General features: G+C 36.7%; 1 protein-coding gene across 3 annotated transcripts in view; it reads right to left on the bottom strand.

The window, feature by feature from the left end:
- The window catches only part of SOBP (sine oculis binding protein homolog), a 216,220-nt gene that overhangs the window by 184,775 nt on the left and 14,395 nt on the right, over positions 1-17,050 (bottom strand). For all 3 annotated transcript variants that reach the window (XM_056814065.1, NM_001104532.1, XM_016428847.2), the window contains 2 exon segments: positions 3,946-4,084; positions 759-944 (listed from right to left, as the gene is read on the bottom strand). In XM_056814065.1, the coding sequence (XP_056670043.1) occupies positions 759-944; positions 3,946-4,084 (325 nt within the window).

Here is a 17,050-nt window from a genome sequence, read left to right as displayed (position 1 = left end):
ACAGTATTTCTCTTCATAAAACATGTCTATTACCTAATTTGCAGGACTGCATAATTCTGCTAAGTCTCTTATGCCAATGCTTACTTTTAGTGTGAGGATTTTCTGGAAATGGAAGAGATTTGAGAATATGAGAGGAGCTAGGATTCAGGACTTTATGAAAAAACAATGAAAACAACCCAGAGAGTAACTTGTCCAGAAAGTGCTTTGTAAGAATTAAGTAGATCACTATTAAGGATCTCGGTGTAATGATCTGGCCTTGGGTAGATGTAAAGGAAAGAGTCGTCCTGGTCCAAGATCAACAGATTCTATATGTTCCTTTATACAGAGAAAAACTCAGAGCATTCCCAAATGACCCTCAGTGGGTAATTATTTCCTTACCCTGTGGCCAGTTCAACTCTATTTGGTTCTTTCTCATAACTGAATATTTTGTGCATCTTGTTTCAAAATAATTTCATTTCTTTTGTTAAGCATCACATTAACAAAAGGAAACCCATTATTTGCAGCCAATAATTTTAGAAATGCTCTGTGAGTTGAAAGCCCATGCAATGCATGTTGTAGTCTATGCCAAATTTGGCCCAATGTAACTCTACTGCTTAAAAAAAAGCTTTGCACAGACCTTCCTTGTGCAACATTCATCACAATTAATACTACAGCCCTTCCCATAACTTATTAGACTATTTTAAAATGTACTCATAAGATGGCAGTTAGGAGAGCTTTCTAGGAATTGCTGTCATTTTTAAACACTTGTAAGGATTTACCTGCTGGTGGCTTTATGAAAGGTGGTGGAATTAATGGTACAATAATGGGTACATTCCCATGATCCTTTGACCCTGCTGGTGAGTCAGTAAGTCCATTTCCCGTGGCAAGCCCTGGATAGCCTGTGTTCATATTGTATGGTGATATAACACTGTCCTCGGATAATTTTGGCTTTGGCAAAGAATTTTCTGTAAGAGAAAAAAAAATATGTATGCAACTTTACATATATACAATATGGCAAAAAAAAGCACCTATTAATTAGATTAAAAATTTTCTCTGATTGTTTTTCTTAATTCAGCAGAGTATATGATGAAAATTAGTATTTTCTACCAGACTTTGAAAAATAAAACGTTATCAAAACTCTAGGGAACAATTTTACTCACATCACTACAAATTTCCATCTGGCTCCTTTATAATTGGTTTCATGCTGGCCATTTTATTCTGACATCAAAAGTGATGAATTTAATATTGCAAAAATCTCCTTGGAACACCCCAAATTTGGATTTATTGAAGGTCGAATCATTCTCTCTGAATGGTGTTTGTAGCACATCTCTCACATGATACTAGTCTATTTAAGCAAGGTTTTACTTTTTTCAAATACTGGGTTATCACAATTCCAGAAGCTCAATGATAAATGGTGGATGGATATACTACCAAATCTCTTGACAGAGGGATGATGGACTCCAGGTGCTGATGAAACATACACTTTTTGGACTATGGCCAAGGTAAAAATTTGTCTTCTTGACTCTACATTTGTTAAAATCCCAATAAGTGGAAAATAAATCAAATTTTGTTAACTGAAAAGAATAAAATAAAAATTATAAATAGAGAATACTCATTATGTTAGTTTTAAAAAGCATCACTGTGTTAATGGCCTGACATTTTTTTATTTAGAATATTTTTCCATGGTTCCATGATTCATGATTTTTCCCACCCCTCTTCCCTACCCCTGCCGGAGCTGACAAGCAGTTCCACTGGGTTATACGTGTATCATTGTTCAAAACCTATTTCCATGTTATTCATAGTGACCTTTTAGCATCAAAACCCTAATCATATCCTCAACAAGCCATGTAATGGATCATATATTTTTCTTCTGTGTTTCTCTGATTTTTTTCCTAACTGAGGAAGAAGTAGATGTCTGGGGGGTGGTGCATAGGATCATAGATTCAGAAGTCATCTACTATAGCCCTTTTATTTTATAAATAAAAAAACTAGAGCCAGAACAGTCAAGTGACTTGCTCAAAGTCACACAGAAAATTGTAAGTGACAAAGCCAGAATTCAAATCCAAATCCTCCAACTCCAAATCTGGTCCTCTTTTCATTCTTAGATCTTTTATTATCACTTATATCTAACTCTTTGTAACCCCATTTGGAGTTTTCTTAGCAGAGATACTAGAGTGGTTTGACATTTTTTTCTCCAGCTCATTTTATCAATGAGGAACTGAGATAAACAAGGTTAAGTGACTTGCCCAAGGTCACACAGTTAGTGTCTGAGGCCAGATTTAAACTCATAAATATGAGACTTCCTGACTTCAGGCCAGGCACTCTACTGTGGCACCTAGCTACCCCATCTTTCTGTTCTACCTTGCACATATTCACAGAAATGTGTTCATAGCTACGAGGCAAGATTATGAAAAAAGTCATAGAGAATATTTATTTTATTAGTTTAATGGCATTTTAGGGATATAAATTTAGTAACCTTTACCTAAGCCAGAACCTGAGTTCTGAAATAAGGAAATCCCCCAAAACACCAAATAAAGGAAGTAAGCTCCTCATCCATTAAAAAAAAAAATTTGCAATAGCAAATCCAGGTACTCAGCCCTTGCTTCTCTCAGAGGAAATGATTAATACCAAGGCCAGGTATTACATGAACTATTAGTTTAGAGAATATAAACCCATGACTTGCATCTTTCTATTCACAGAGAAATTGATGATGCCGTCTAGATAACATGATGTACACAATTTCATAGCAAGCTGAATATAAAATTTGTCACGTCCGTTCCATTCCACATGCCTGCAGGACACCTCATTTACATCCTATTTGTTGTCATATAAGAAGGAAATGTATTACCTTGGAGACTGGGAATAAAATATTTGAAAAGGTAGTTTATACTGACAGGATTTTCAATGGAAAACAAATACTGATCAAATTATCAATAACAACATACAATTAGTTTCATAAATGTTTTGTGAATGTCTCTAAAGACTAAACTGGATTATTATTGGTCGTTTGTTTTGAGGGGGGATTTTTTCATATATATCTTTTTCTTCTCTACCTAGAATCTTCCTGAATCTGGGGTTTGTGAGTCCCCATAACAATACCCGGTACTGTACAGTTGAAGGCTTCTTTAATAAGGCTGCAAGCACAGCTGACCATTCATATAAACCACACGACAGGCCATTGTTCTGTGCAAAGTTGCCGTGATTTTTCGTCTTTACCTCAGCTCTGAGAGTATGCTTGTTGGACAAGTTAAGTTCCAGACATTTGTTACACTCTGAACCTGTAGCATTCCTCTTCTTCAAACCCTGGCTAAAAATTCCCTATCTAGCGAGTCTAGCTGGAGAATCCAAAGACAGCAATCTGGAAAGCACTAAATCCCCATTGTTTAGGATCAGGAATCATTTTAATGCACAATACAAAATCTAGGAATGTTGTTCACGACTGGAATCCAGCCCAACAACCCATACTTCTAATGTTTCTCCTTACTAGTATTCCCAAAGGGAGAAGGGAGGGAGGGAGAAGGAAAAAAATAACATCATTTCATAGTAATCTGGATTCCTACTTGGATTCTGATGATCTGACTCTGACATTTTGCTTAGCAGAAAGTCTTAGTAACCGGATTTTTTTTTAAATAGTAAAAGAGCTCACGAGTCCAAAAGTAGTAAGCAATATTTTCTCCTTTTCTCCTTTTTTTTTGGCAGGACCCTGAAACCTTGATTATATAAGCTTTGTCTGGTTCTGCCACAATATTACTGTTGGTGGTGAGATAATAGTAAGTTCCTATTTGTTTTAGATTGCACGTTCATATTCTATTGGACCCTGCTTATGGAAAAGCCCTCATGGAGATGTACATTTAAATCAGCCATTGGAATAGGCTACAAAGCATAAGTCCCATTGCAACTCTGTTCTGGCAGGTTGAGATAGTTCATCCTTCTTTGCGTGAACAAAGGAACATTAAATGTCATTACCTTTGAGAACAGAAATGTGCTGCCGGCTCTCCCCATCTGTAGGGTAGTTCCTGAATTCAATATCCTCGCCATCTTTCAATTCAACCTTATCATAACCATACCAGCCAAGAAGTTCATTCATGGTGTTTTCAGCAAAGTTCTGAAAGAGAAGAATTGCCTGCTTATTTAGGTAATCAATAATCATTTTGGAAAGAATACATAAATCGAAATCTATTTGCACCATACCAAGAACTGCTGGCATTGTCCCACCCCTCCAGACTCATGTTCTTTTTTCAAGTCATGTATAAAATATACAATACATTTAAATCCCAAGATGCCATGTGCAATTATGTATACCTTCAGACATTTCTAATTTCAAGAAAAGGAGGAATTTATCATTTTTGCTTATAGAGAGGTCATATTTTTAACCTATATTCATCAGCAAAATTTATGTAACATGCTTCTATAAAAATATTGAAAAGTAAAACACAAAACTAGATGAGTACAAAAGACTTCCTTATGAAAACAATTAATCAACCTTTTCAGTGCTACAGCTTAATTTAAATTGGAATAGCTATCTAACTCAGATGTGGATTCTGAACATGAATGCCTTGGATCAACTTGAATCTCAATAAAGAAATAATTTCTTCATTGTCAATATGTAAAATAGAACAAGCCATAATACAGGCTTTCTTCTTTGTTTTTCATTAAGCAGGGAATAGTTTTTTAAACCCCATACTCCTTTTTGGTTTACATGTAAATTAAAATATTTAAAAATATTAATTTCACTTCACTGACTATATTTCCTTACTGTGTGAAACCTAAGGTCAGTCTGATTATCTCCTATTTCCCCCAGATTCAGTTCAATTCAACAAACACTTATAAAGCTCTTCCCGTATACCCAACATTGTGCTAGGAGCCCTTATAAAACGTAGATATCCTTAAAGTTAACTGCCAACAGATTTTATAACCATTATGGAATTGATTTTTCAAACTTATGCCATCAGTCCAGCAAATCTAAAATTTTACAGTTTTACCAACTGTAAATTTCAAAAGAAGATGTAAAACTGTACGTTTCAATATTCTTTTGTGATATGATGGATAACTGTGTACTGCCATAAATAAGATACCTGGCTCAATTGCCACAAACTATTATTTTAAACTTTCATTTTAGTTTAAATGCTTTTGAATTAAGCAAGGTGAAAATTTGAATTTCAGAATTGCATTTTAACTTGCAATTTAAACCCCTGAAAAAATGTACCAGGGTTATAACCAAGGAAGTGCTAGTAAATGTTTAACAACCAGGTTGAGGAAGAGGGCAGATATGTGCTTGACACACTTTTAAGTTTAATCTGCATTATTAACATTTTTCCCATCACTTTCTTAAGTCCAGACAAACAACAACAATGAACACTAAGTCAAGTCTCGATTTGTAGAATTTACTGATTTCTGATATAAATGCTTACACAAAAACTTTAACAGTTGATTTCTACCAGCCAGTACTGCCTGGCTCCAGCACATCACTGATTCTACCTCTAAGGTGCTAAGACAACATGAGTATCTCAAGTTTTCTCAAATTATAAGTCTTTAGATTTCAACTGGGATTGCATATAAATGAAAAGCTACTTCAATACTGATTCTGCAAAAAACAAACCTGGCATTTCAAACCACCCACAGGATGTTAAACCCTTTCTTTAGCACAGAGCTCTAACTGAGTCAAACTATGATACAATGGTATGCCAGCAATTTAAAACACACACACACACACACACACACACACACACACACACACACACACACACACGCCAGCCAGCCTTCATTGCTCCTGTAAGTTTACTTTCTTTGATGGCTGTTCATTTCTACACTCTATTAATGAATACATAAATAAGTTATGAACAGTAAGAAGAATGAGCCTAGTAACTTCAAGAATATCACTACTGAGGAAACTTGTGCTAAATGTTGCTCTATTAAATCATTCTTTAATGAGATGCTATTCTTCCTTATTATCTCACTTCTTTCACTTAACATAGCATCTGACTCAAGAATAATAAGTAATGTTACTGCCCTAAGCTTACATTGTTCAAGAACCTCCCCCATCAGCCAGGGTGCCAAAACCTACATAGCTAAGACATAACATGAAATTGGAATCTTGCCTTCCTATGGTTTTTAATGATTCTCATAGGAGCAGCTGGATGGTTCAGTGGATAGAGAACCAAGCCTGGAGATGGGAGGTCCTAGGTTCGAATCTAGCCTCAGATACTTCCTACCTCTATGATCCTGAGCAAGCCACTTGAGCTTAATTACCTACCCTTTTCTGCTCTTTTGCCTTAAAACCAATACTCTGTGTTGATTCTAAGACAAAAGGTAAGGTGTTTTGGGTTTTTTTAAGTAAATGAAGTCATCAAGTTGCTCTTTGTCTACTCTAATAAAGTAAGGTGAAAACATTAGGTCCAGACTTTTTTGGAAAATGTCCAGTATGGTGAACTGAAAAAGGAATGAGGCTGCCTTAGGAGGTTTTAGTCATTTTCTCCTCACAGTCTTCAGACAAAGACTCAATGACCATTTGTCAATCATGTGGTAGAAGGAATTCTGTTTCAGATATGGATTGGACTAAATGGCCTCTGAGTTTCCTTCTAACTCTGAGACTTTTCATTTCTGTCATTATATCTGGATGCCTGAGCTGAGCTTCCTCCCTCCTCAGACCCAACCCAACCAGTCAGTGGTCATTTTCTCTTCATCTCTACCCAATAGCACCTCTTAATTATATTTTTCTCAAGCATTTCTCATATTCTGCTTTGCATTTTATTAATTTTTCTACACATCTTATCACTCCAGCTAGACTGTAATCTCTACCTTTGTGTATTCTCCTATGCCAAGTACGATGCCTTGAATGTAGCTCACATTTAATGATTGATAGTTGAATCCAATTCAATTAAGGTGCACTTTGAATTATGGGTTCTTCCTAATGGTTGAATGAATGAACAAATGAACTTTACCAGGCCATAGCTCTATCTAACTTCTGTAGCAGATATAGTGATATAATTTATAGATCTATCTATATCCATTTCTTTGAGTAGAACAACATGCAAATCCACTAAGTTTTTCTAGATCCATATTTTGCAAAATATAATTCAGGATTTTTGTGATGCATGGGACCTAATCTGTATTTTTTATCCCAAATTTATATCATTCAGTTAGTTTAATTATAGTCCTTAAATACTACAGTTAGCAAACCAAACTTCTTCATATAGTACTTAATGTGAATTTATATTTTTTTCATAATTTTCAATTAACTATAAAAAAATTTTACCCTAATCAGGAAGAAAATGAAATGGATCTCTGGGGCAGAAAGTCTGCAGCTGTTGCCAATAATTGCCAATAATGTTAATGAAGTTATGCCAGCTTCTCTCTCACTGAAGCTGCATGTGGGCAACAGAAGAACACAAGAAAATCTGGGTTTCTGCGTTAATGGCAAGCTGGCCTGATATTCTGTAATAACTGAGCTGGGCTTTTTGGAAGGGAAGTCTGCAAGGGAACCAGGTGAGCTGTTTCCATGGCACAATACCTCATTTCTGGGACTCCAGTTATCTTTGTAGTTTCCCTGTATATTGGCATTTGTATTCCTTTATGTTCTGTGTGTCCCTAGGGAATAGCCTTGTTCATCGAGTGCACTACCAACTGCTTTAGGCTACAGACATGCTAGAGGGCTATGTAGTGATGACTCTTTGTCACAAGGTTAGTGACTATTAAATCCTTGATACCATCTTCTGAACCCTTCCTTGGTTTTCCTGGGCCTGTTTGAGTTGGGGATTTATAAGTCCTGGCAGACAGAGATCATAGTACCAAGACAAGGCACGTCCTTACTCTCCTTCACTCTTTTTTTTTTAAACCCTTACCTTCTGTCTTGGCATCAATACTGTATTGGTGCCAAGGCAGAAGAGTGGTAAGGGCTAGGTAATGGGGGTCAAGTGACTTGCCCAGGGTCACACAGCTGGGAAGTGTCTGAGGCCAGATTTGAACCTAGGACCTCCCTTCTCTAGGCCCGGCTCTCAATCCACTGAGCTACCCAGATGCCCCCCTCTCCTTCACTCTTAATAGTGACCTATTTTGTTTTTAACCTTCTGTCTTAGTTTTGATTCTACAGCAGAAGAGACAAGGGCAGTTGGGGTTAAGTGAATTGCCCAAGATGACAGTTAGGAAGGGTCTGAGGTTAAATTTGAACCCAAGACTTCCTGATTCCAGGACTTGTGCTCTATCCACTGTGCTGCTTATCTGTACCTCCCCTCTCTTCTTAACTCTACTGCTTCAAAACCTCAATGGCAAGATGGAAGTAATAGGTAGATGAGAATGATAACTATGCTTGTTCCTCTTTCCTGGTTCTCTTCCTATTTATCTAACAGTTCCTTCTCAATTTCCTTCACTGGTTCATCATATATATTATGCCTGCTAAGTACAGATATTCTCTAAGGTTCTGTCCTGGGCCCTCTCTTCTCCTCTCAAGACACATAATCTATTGGTGACTTTTTTAGCTTTCATGGATATAAGTGTTAACTCTATGCAGTATTCTCTCAGATCCATATTTTCAACCCCATGATCTCATGGACGTTTCAGTCCCCCATTACCAATTGCCTATTGGACATTTCAAATTAGATGTCCTGGTGACACCTTAAACTCAATATATACAAAGGTGGCCTTATTACCTTTCCCCTCTTTCAAATTTCTCTATTTCTGTGGAAGGTAATACCATTATTTCAGGCTCCCAAGTTTGTGACCTTCACTCCACATATCTAATCTCTTGCTAGACTATATTGTTTCTAGCTGTACAGCATCTCTTCCATTCTACCTTATCTCTCTACTCATATAATCACCACTTAAGTTCAGGCCCTCCTCACCTCTTACCTAGATTATTTGTAACAGCCTGCTAATTGGTCTCTCATTCTCAACTCTCTCCCCACCCCAACCATCCTCACATTGCTCTCAATGTGATTTTCCTTAAGTAAAGCCCTGATAATGTCACTCTCCTACCCAATAAACTCCAGTGGCAGCCAGTTGCCTGGGGGTGGGGGGGAGAGGGGAAGAGGGGAATAAACCCTTCTGATTAGCTTTTTAAAGAAAAAAAAAACCCTTACTTTCTTCTTGGAATCAATACAGTGTATTAGTTCTATGGCAAAAGAATGGCAAGGGTGAGGCAATTAGAGTTAAGTGATTTGCCCGTGGTCACACAGCTAGGAAGTGTCTGAGGCCCAATTTGAACCCTGGACCTTCCATCTCTAGGCCTGGATCTCTAACCAGCAAACCACCCAGATTCCCCCTCTAGTTAGCTTTCAAAGACCTTCCCAACTTGATCCCAACTTATCTTTCCAGCTTACTGATACATATGGACCTTCTTTCAGTTCTTCACACGACACTCCATTTCCCATCTCTGTGACTTTGTACCTGATTCCTTCTATGTCTGGAATGCATTGCAGTTCAACCTCACAGAATTGTTCTTTTAAAGAGATTGTTTCATTTTTAATATTTGTATCTCAAGTGCTTAGCATAGTACCTGGCACTTATCAAACACTTTTAAAATGCTTATTGATTTATTAAATGTTTCCTCTAAAGTTTTCAGTTCAACAGCATTACTACTTCTAAGTCTGCCATTAAAAAAAATACTCCAAAAGCAACAAGAAAAAACACTGGCCTTCTTACATTAGTGTGGTCTGGTCCTTAAGACCCAGACATGGACCTTCTGAACAGGCCTATCAAGTGTAGATTGATTGGACCAGAAGTGGCAAGAGGGCAGAAAAAAGAGAAAGGAATAATCTAGATTAAACAGTCACTCTGAGGGTAGAAAGAAGCCCTCAGTAGAAGGTTATCAACACTCTGAGAGAGAATTTTTTGGTCATTTGGGCTACCACCAATTCAGACGGGATAGATACTCTTTGATAGCTTATAAAAGTAAATTCAACAAACTGAAAATATTTGGGGCTGGGAGGAGGCAGTATTGGTGAGGATATTTAGAAAGGGCCTAAACAAGGACTTGCTCAGAAAGTCTTCTTGTACCTTATAATCTTGTGGACTTAATTGGTACAGCAGGTCCATCACCATACCACAAATATGGCAGTCCAGTTAATTTTTCCTTAGTAACATCTCTAATATATGACCTGTTCTCTCCTCTGAAACTGTCACCACCTTGATACAGGCCCTCTTTACTTCACATGTAAATTACTTGAAAAGCCTATTGATTGGTCTACCTGCTTCAAATCTCTTCCCATTCCAATCTATTCTTTGGTAGCATCCATGAGACCAAACTGAGCTGTCAAAAGTGAAGTCCAACCATGTCATCCCCATTCTCAATACATTCCAAAAGCACTTTATCTCTCCTAGGATCAGCTATAAAATCCTCTGGCTGGCATTCAAAGTCCTTTATAATCTGCTCCATACATCTTTCCAGTATTCTTATACCTTTCACCCTACCATATATTCTGCAATCCAGTGACACTGGCCTCCTTGCTATTCTTCATACAATACCCCACCTCCTGAATCGGAGCATTTTCACTGACCATCTTTCACACCTAGAATGCTCCCCTTTCTCATCTGTCTCTTGGCTTCCTTTTCTGTTTCAGCTAAATTTCTATCATCTACAAGAAGATGCACATATCCTTTAATTCCAGTGTCTTCCCTCAGTTGATTATCTCCAAATTATCCTGTATATAGTATGTTTTCCAAGTAGTTTTCCTGTTATCTTCCCTACTAGAATGTAAGCTCCTCAGGAGCAGGGTCTGGTTTTTGCCTTTCTTTGTATCCTAAGAACTTAGCACAGGACTAAGAGAAGCTTAATAAATATTTGTTAACCAATTAGAATGTAGAATGAAAAATACTCATATTTCTGATTATAGCTACTGTGGAAATTTGTTTTGCTTGACTATCCATATTTTTTACCAAAAAAAAATTTCCCCAGTAAAATGGTAACAGGAAGAACAGTTTCTTTTCTTTCTTTTTAAATAAAGAGGTAGCAAGTTGTTACAGATGTGAAATGTTACATGCATTCAATGAGGTCATTGTATTATTACTTTTACTTAACTGTTTTACTTTGTTGCAAGAGGCCTCTTCTAAATGGAAGCAATCTATAAATGTTTGTAATGTACAAACAAAAAACATTAATAATATTTAAGAAAGAGAGAGAGGGAGGGAAAGGGAAGGGAGGGAGGGAGAGAAGGAAGGAAGGAAGGAAGGAAGGAAGGAAGGAAGGAAGGAAGGAAGGAAGGAAGGAAGGAAGGAAGGAAGGAAGGAAGGAAGGAAGGAAGGAAGGAAGGAAGGAAGGAAGGAAGGAAGGAAGGAAAGAGAGAGACAAGGGAGGGCAGGAGGGAAAGAAGGAAGAAACAAACAAACAAAGAAAAAGATAATTCTAAGTTAGAATGCACTGTGACCAATCACATAGGTAAACCCCCCTAATTCAGGAGAAGGCAGTGGACTAACACCAACATAATTGTCAAGACCTTTGTAGCCTTTAGATGATCCTCTAGAAGGGATATATGATGACATAGGGGTACCCTTCTTCCTCCAGAAAGAAGAAAGAAGAAATACAGATCTTGCAGGAAGAACATTGTTACTATAATAAGAAAAGCAAGATAATTGATCTGTGAAGCAGTAGGGCAGCAGCTGCAACCATTAACCAAAACAAAGGTATATTAGTCTCTCTTCTGTTCTGAGACTGCCTTTAGAAAATAGATAAAAGGATAACCCTGATTTAGAATTCAGTTGGCCCATTGCACTTCTGTAATAGAACCATACATTGCAAGGATGACAAGCAAGAGAGATCTCCTAGCAAAACAGCACCACTGTAGGGACCCTAGATATGTGGGTGATTTTTCTTAGCGCCTATCTCTATCTTTGTGTCTTCTTACACCCTTTGTTACTGAAGAAATTCTAGGATTTGTTGGAGGAAATGTGAATTGATCCAGCCATTTTGGAGAGCAATCTCAAATTATGCCCAGAGTTATAAAACTATATACCCATAGACCCAAAAATACCAGTGCTGGGTCTATTTCCCAAGATGATCAAGAAAAAGGAAATGAACCTGTATGTTCTAAAATATTTATAGCAGTTCTCTTTTGTGATAAAGAACTGGACATTGAAGGGATGCCCATAAATTGGGGTATGGCTAAACAAGCAATAACATATGATTATGATAGAATACTACTTCACCATAAGAACTGATGAGCAGGTTGGTTTCAAAAAGCAAAAACAAAATTGAAAAGACCTACATGAAATTATGAAGAATAAAATTATCAGAACCAAGAAAACATTATATTTTGCTACAAATTAATGTTTGAAGAATAACTTGTAAATGTCCAGGTACAGAAAAAGAACTGATAAACAGAAACACAAGAGACATAGTTTATATATACATATAGTTGGTTTTTTTTTTGTCAAATGATGCCTTCTCTAATAGTGTGGGAATGGGAGAAAGGTAGGAAGATAAGCTGGGAATTTTAATGTAACCAAAAAACTAATTTTTTAAAAAGCAATTCTTGGATTTGGGTTGAACTGCCAACTACTTGAGTTATCAACAAGTGTTAAGCACACTGAACTAGGCACTAAGGATACAAATACAATGAATTATCCAATCTATTACAGGGAGCTTATGTTATAATGGAAGAGATTTTACATTGTAAAGAAAGGGGATATAGAAATATATTTAACAAACAAAACAAGCATAAATAAAAAGTTGTTCATTACAAAACAGTTTGGTTGGAGGGGGAAAGATTTCACATAGAAGGTGGTGCTCACGATGACTTGAAGGAGAAGAGGAATTCTAGAAGGCAGAGCTGATGAGGGAATAATATGTTTTATGTTGTTTGTCCTTCATATTCAAAGAGAACCAATAATATCAATATCTTGATTTGTCTATGACTTGCACAAAGTCATCAACCCCACTCTTTCTTTCAAAATCATCAAAGATTGATAGCAAGACAAAAATCATTGTCAAATATCAAGTCAAAAGTCAATGACTAGTGATGGTCTGGGATGCAGTGAATCATCTTGGCATCTTCAATGTTTGACAGGGCTCTAAGCACCCCACACTACCTGCTTCAGTTACTTTTATAGTCACTGGAACAAATTGTGCCAAGGAAGTCTTCACATGCTCAGGGTAGACATCTCCCTAAGTCACTGACAGGTTTGAAGCTTGTGAGTTACCCTCAACTTGGTCTAGCCCATCTGCTGGAACAGTTTTGCTGGGTTGTGACCACTGTGCATGCTACAGTTTCTTGGAGCCACAGGTGAGAGTTGGGTACCAGGTAGATACCAAAGGTAGATGAACAGCCCTGGAAAAGACTGTTAACCCTCACACCAGAGGTTCTAGGCCTTCCTACACACACCCCATATTCTCTTATATCAAATGGCAAGCCAGTGATAACCTATCACAGGATCAGTGATAAGTTCATCCTTGACCAACACCTTTTGAGCCCTTTCCTATTCTCTTGGGCAAAGCTATGTCACAGGTAATGGGACCACTGCAGTCCATGATGATGGAATTCTAACAATGTTTAAAGCTTTGTATTTATGTATTTATGATTGAACATTCCTTCATATCATAAAACACAAATACGAATCTCTAAATATTTCACAGGGAAACTATAAATTTGAAAGTAAAAAAGTAGGCTTGATAAAAACAGTGTGAAGTAGGTACATGGCATAGAAACTAGGTTATAATCATATTCTGATTTACTGCACATAATGAAGAAAGAAAGTAACAATTCTGGAAGACACAAGCCCATATCTTCTACATTTTCCTAGTAGAATTTTATTCTTGATTCTGAATGACCTGATACAAAGATGAACCAAAGCAATAAAGCACATATTTGTAATTTGTTAGTTCTCAATGTTGAAACTCAGCAAGCAAAATAATAATAATAATAATAGCTCACATTTATATACCATTTTATATGGTCCAAAGTATTTTTCTTACAATGCTGTGAGGTAATTTTAGGAATTATCTATCACTGGGTATAAGATATATTCTAGGGTTTCTATGTGGAAAAACCTGGGCTTAGATTACAGACCCCACAGTCCCCATTATGTTACATGAAGAAGTAGAAAGATCAGTTAAGAAAAATTAAAATGGGAAAATCACTTGGATTAGACCAAAGAAAACACAATTCCAAAGGCACAGATGAATTGATTCTCTAACATGATTTCATTGGATTTTATTGTCACTGAAAAAAAATTACCCAATTAATATTGATAATTATTGATCCATATACCTGCTTTTTATCTCTACATCTCCTAGTAGCCTTTAAAAAATCATCTCATTTGGAATAATCTAAATCCCCAACAGAAGGAATCACCACAAATAATAATAAAAACAAAAGTTATGCCAAAAGACATTGTAGAATTTGCTTCCTTACAACCCATTCAACTTTCTACTTTATATGGCTTACATTCAGCTCATTTTAACTCAACAAATAATGTCTGAGGGCAAACTAAGTACAGAAGTCTGTGCTGAGTACTATGAAAGATACATGGATGAATAAGAGATAGTGTCTTCCTTCAATGAGTAGTAGGGGGAAAACAAGCATATAAATGACTATAATATAAGGCAGAATGTGATGTTATGAAAGGCAGAAAACACAATAAAGGTTCACAGGAATGTTCAACCCCACTTGCAGTGAATGAACAAAGGCTTTACAGAGAAGATGGCTTTTTGGTTTGACCCCAAATGATGGGTAGGTTTCAACAGGTAAAAATTGGGGGAAGGGCCTCTAGGACAAGGGGGTAAAATTCAGTGACAAAAATATCACTGAAACAGAATAATCTAATTCAGCTGGAGTATCCCCACAAGAAAGAAAGTGGAGAGAAATATGTGTGTAAAGGGAAGATAGTGCTAGGCTGTGCAGGTCTTTGAGTGGCAGGTTGTCGCATTTTAATTTTCTTTTAGTGGGGCACTGACATGATCTAGGGCAGGATTAAATGACTTCTAGGAGTCCTTTCCAGCTCTAAAATTCTATAAAATTAAAAGATGTCATAGCTCCTTAGGATCAGAAGCTTTGCTAATAAACTCATTAAGAAATGTCTACTTATACTTAGAAATTTAACCATATTGTAGTCCCCAGTATACAGAATGGGGATTTGGAAATGGCAGTAAGAAAAATTAAAATGAGAAGGTCATCTAAATTAGACCAAAGAAACCACGATTCTAAAGGCACCAATATATTATTTCTCAGAATATCAGAAATATAGATGGGTAACACATGCTTAGGAGAAAAATCTTTATTTTCACTGAAAAAAAAAGGATTCAGAAAATATTGGTAATTGTTGATTCATACATCTACTTTTCTGTCTCTATAAAAATCTCCCAGTAGTCTCTTAAAATTTTCTCATTTGAAGAATGGTGCCTTTCTTGCCATTGACTAACTCTTATCTAGACATGGCCCCTTCCCCTGCCTGGGTTCTTTCACTTCTCTGTAATGTTCTATACCTGAAAATCTTTCACATTAGAAAATTCTGTGCCCTGTTGAATCTCATTAATTGATACCTCCCTCCATGTAACATGAGAAGGGGTAAACCATTGTTGTATCTTAGCCCTCCCTCTAAAATGCCTAGCCCTGACCTCTTTGATTACTGTTTTAGGAAGTGAGTTCACCTAGAATGCCCCAGGAAAGATCACCCCTTTCACAAGGCTCATCAAAACATAGCTTTAGAGAATTAGAAGCCATCGAATCCAACCCCCTCATTTTCAGAAGAGGATACTGAGGTAGCGAGATCCTAAATGATTGGTATAGGATCGCATTAACTAGCCTCTTGGATAATATGCGAGTCCATGTCTTCCTGATTTCAAGTCCCTTCCTTTATCCACTACATTATGTTGCCTCAGCTTGTAGTCCTAATGTTTGAGATGTTGCTGCCCTGAAGGAAGAGATGAGACCCTAGCCATCTCTCAGAACAAGAGAGAAGGGAAAGGATCAGAGAACTGAAACTGAGAGCACTTGGACAAAGAAGTAGCCTCTCCAAGGACTATTGTAGATAGAACTCCCTTCCTTCTCTTACTATGGCTCATAAATGTCCAATGGCCACTATGGTTTCAGCCTTCCCTTGTTGCTTCTGACTTCTCCTTTATGTTCCCATCTCTAGATGTCCCCTCAATCCACAATGTTGCCCTTCTGTGAGATCAAAATCAAACAAAAGAAAGACCTATTGGTTTTAGAATTTTTAGAGTTTTCGACTCTTTTCCAAATGGCTCTAAATCCCCAAAACAGATTGGGATAATATGGAAAGATGAGAATTTGTGATGAAGTAATAGAAAGAGAACAGTCATCTCTCGACAATATTCTATAGGAAATCAAACCTTCACAGTTACATAATTGACTAAAAGGTCCAGAAAATACAAGATCCCACTGTATTTATTTTTTTGTTGACTACATAAAAGCATTAGATTCATTAGAACTAAATGTTGCCTTGAAGGTCTCCTCTTACAAGTATATGTTAAAATCATGCAAGATTCCTGGAAGAATATAACAATAAAAATAACTTTGTCTGACAAACTGATTCTTAATATCATATAAAGAATAAAAACAGATAAAGATACTATCCACAACTGTTTGCTACTATCAAGAAGGAGGCTAATGCAAACGGATAAATCCTATGCACACCAAAATATTTATAGCAGCCATTTTTTGTGGTAGTGAAGAATTGTTAATAGGGTAGATAGCCACTGACTGGTAGGAATGGAATATCACTGTCATTCAAGAAATAATTACTTTGAAGAATACAGAGACATATGGAAACACTTATATGAACAAAGTGAAACAAACAGAATCAGGAGAACAGCATATATAATCAAGACACCAAAATAAATCAAAAGAATAATAAAAAATTGAAATTAAATCCTGAAAAATTATAATGACCAAGCTTGGTCTCAATGAAAATATAAGCAATATAGCTCATCTCACTTCTTTATAGAAGTGAGGGACCATGGTCATGGAACATTACACATAACTCTATCTTAAAGGATAGGTCTCTGGGAGAGGCAGTGGCAAGAGAGATATAGTGGGAAGAGATGGGTAATGCAAAAACAAAAGAAATCAATAAAAATATTTTTAAACTAAAGCATGGAATCCAAATTAAAATGGGATTCCCTAAA

This window comes from Monodelphis domestica, chromosome 2, assembly GCF_027887165.1.
Source record: "Monodelphis domestica isolate mMonDom1 chromosome 2, mMonDom1.pri, whole genome shotgun sequence".
NCBI lineage: Eukaryota > Metazoa > Chordata > Mammalia > Didelphimorphia > Didelphidae > Monodelphis > Monodelphis domestica.
This window is presented reverse-complemented; position numbering and strand designations above follow the sequence as displayed.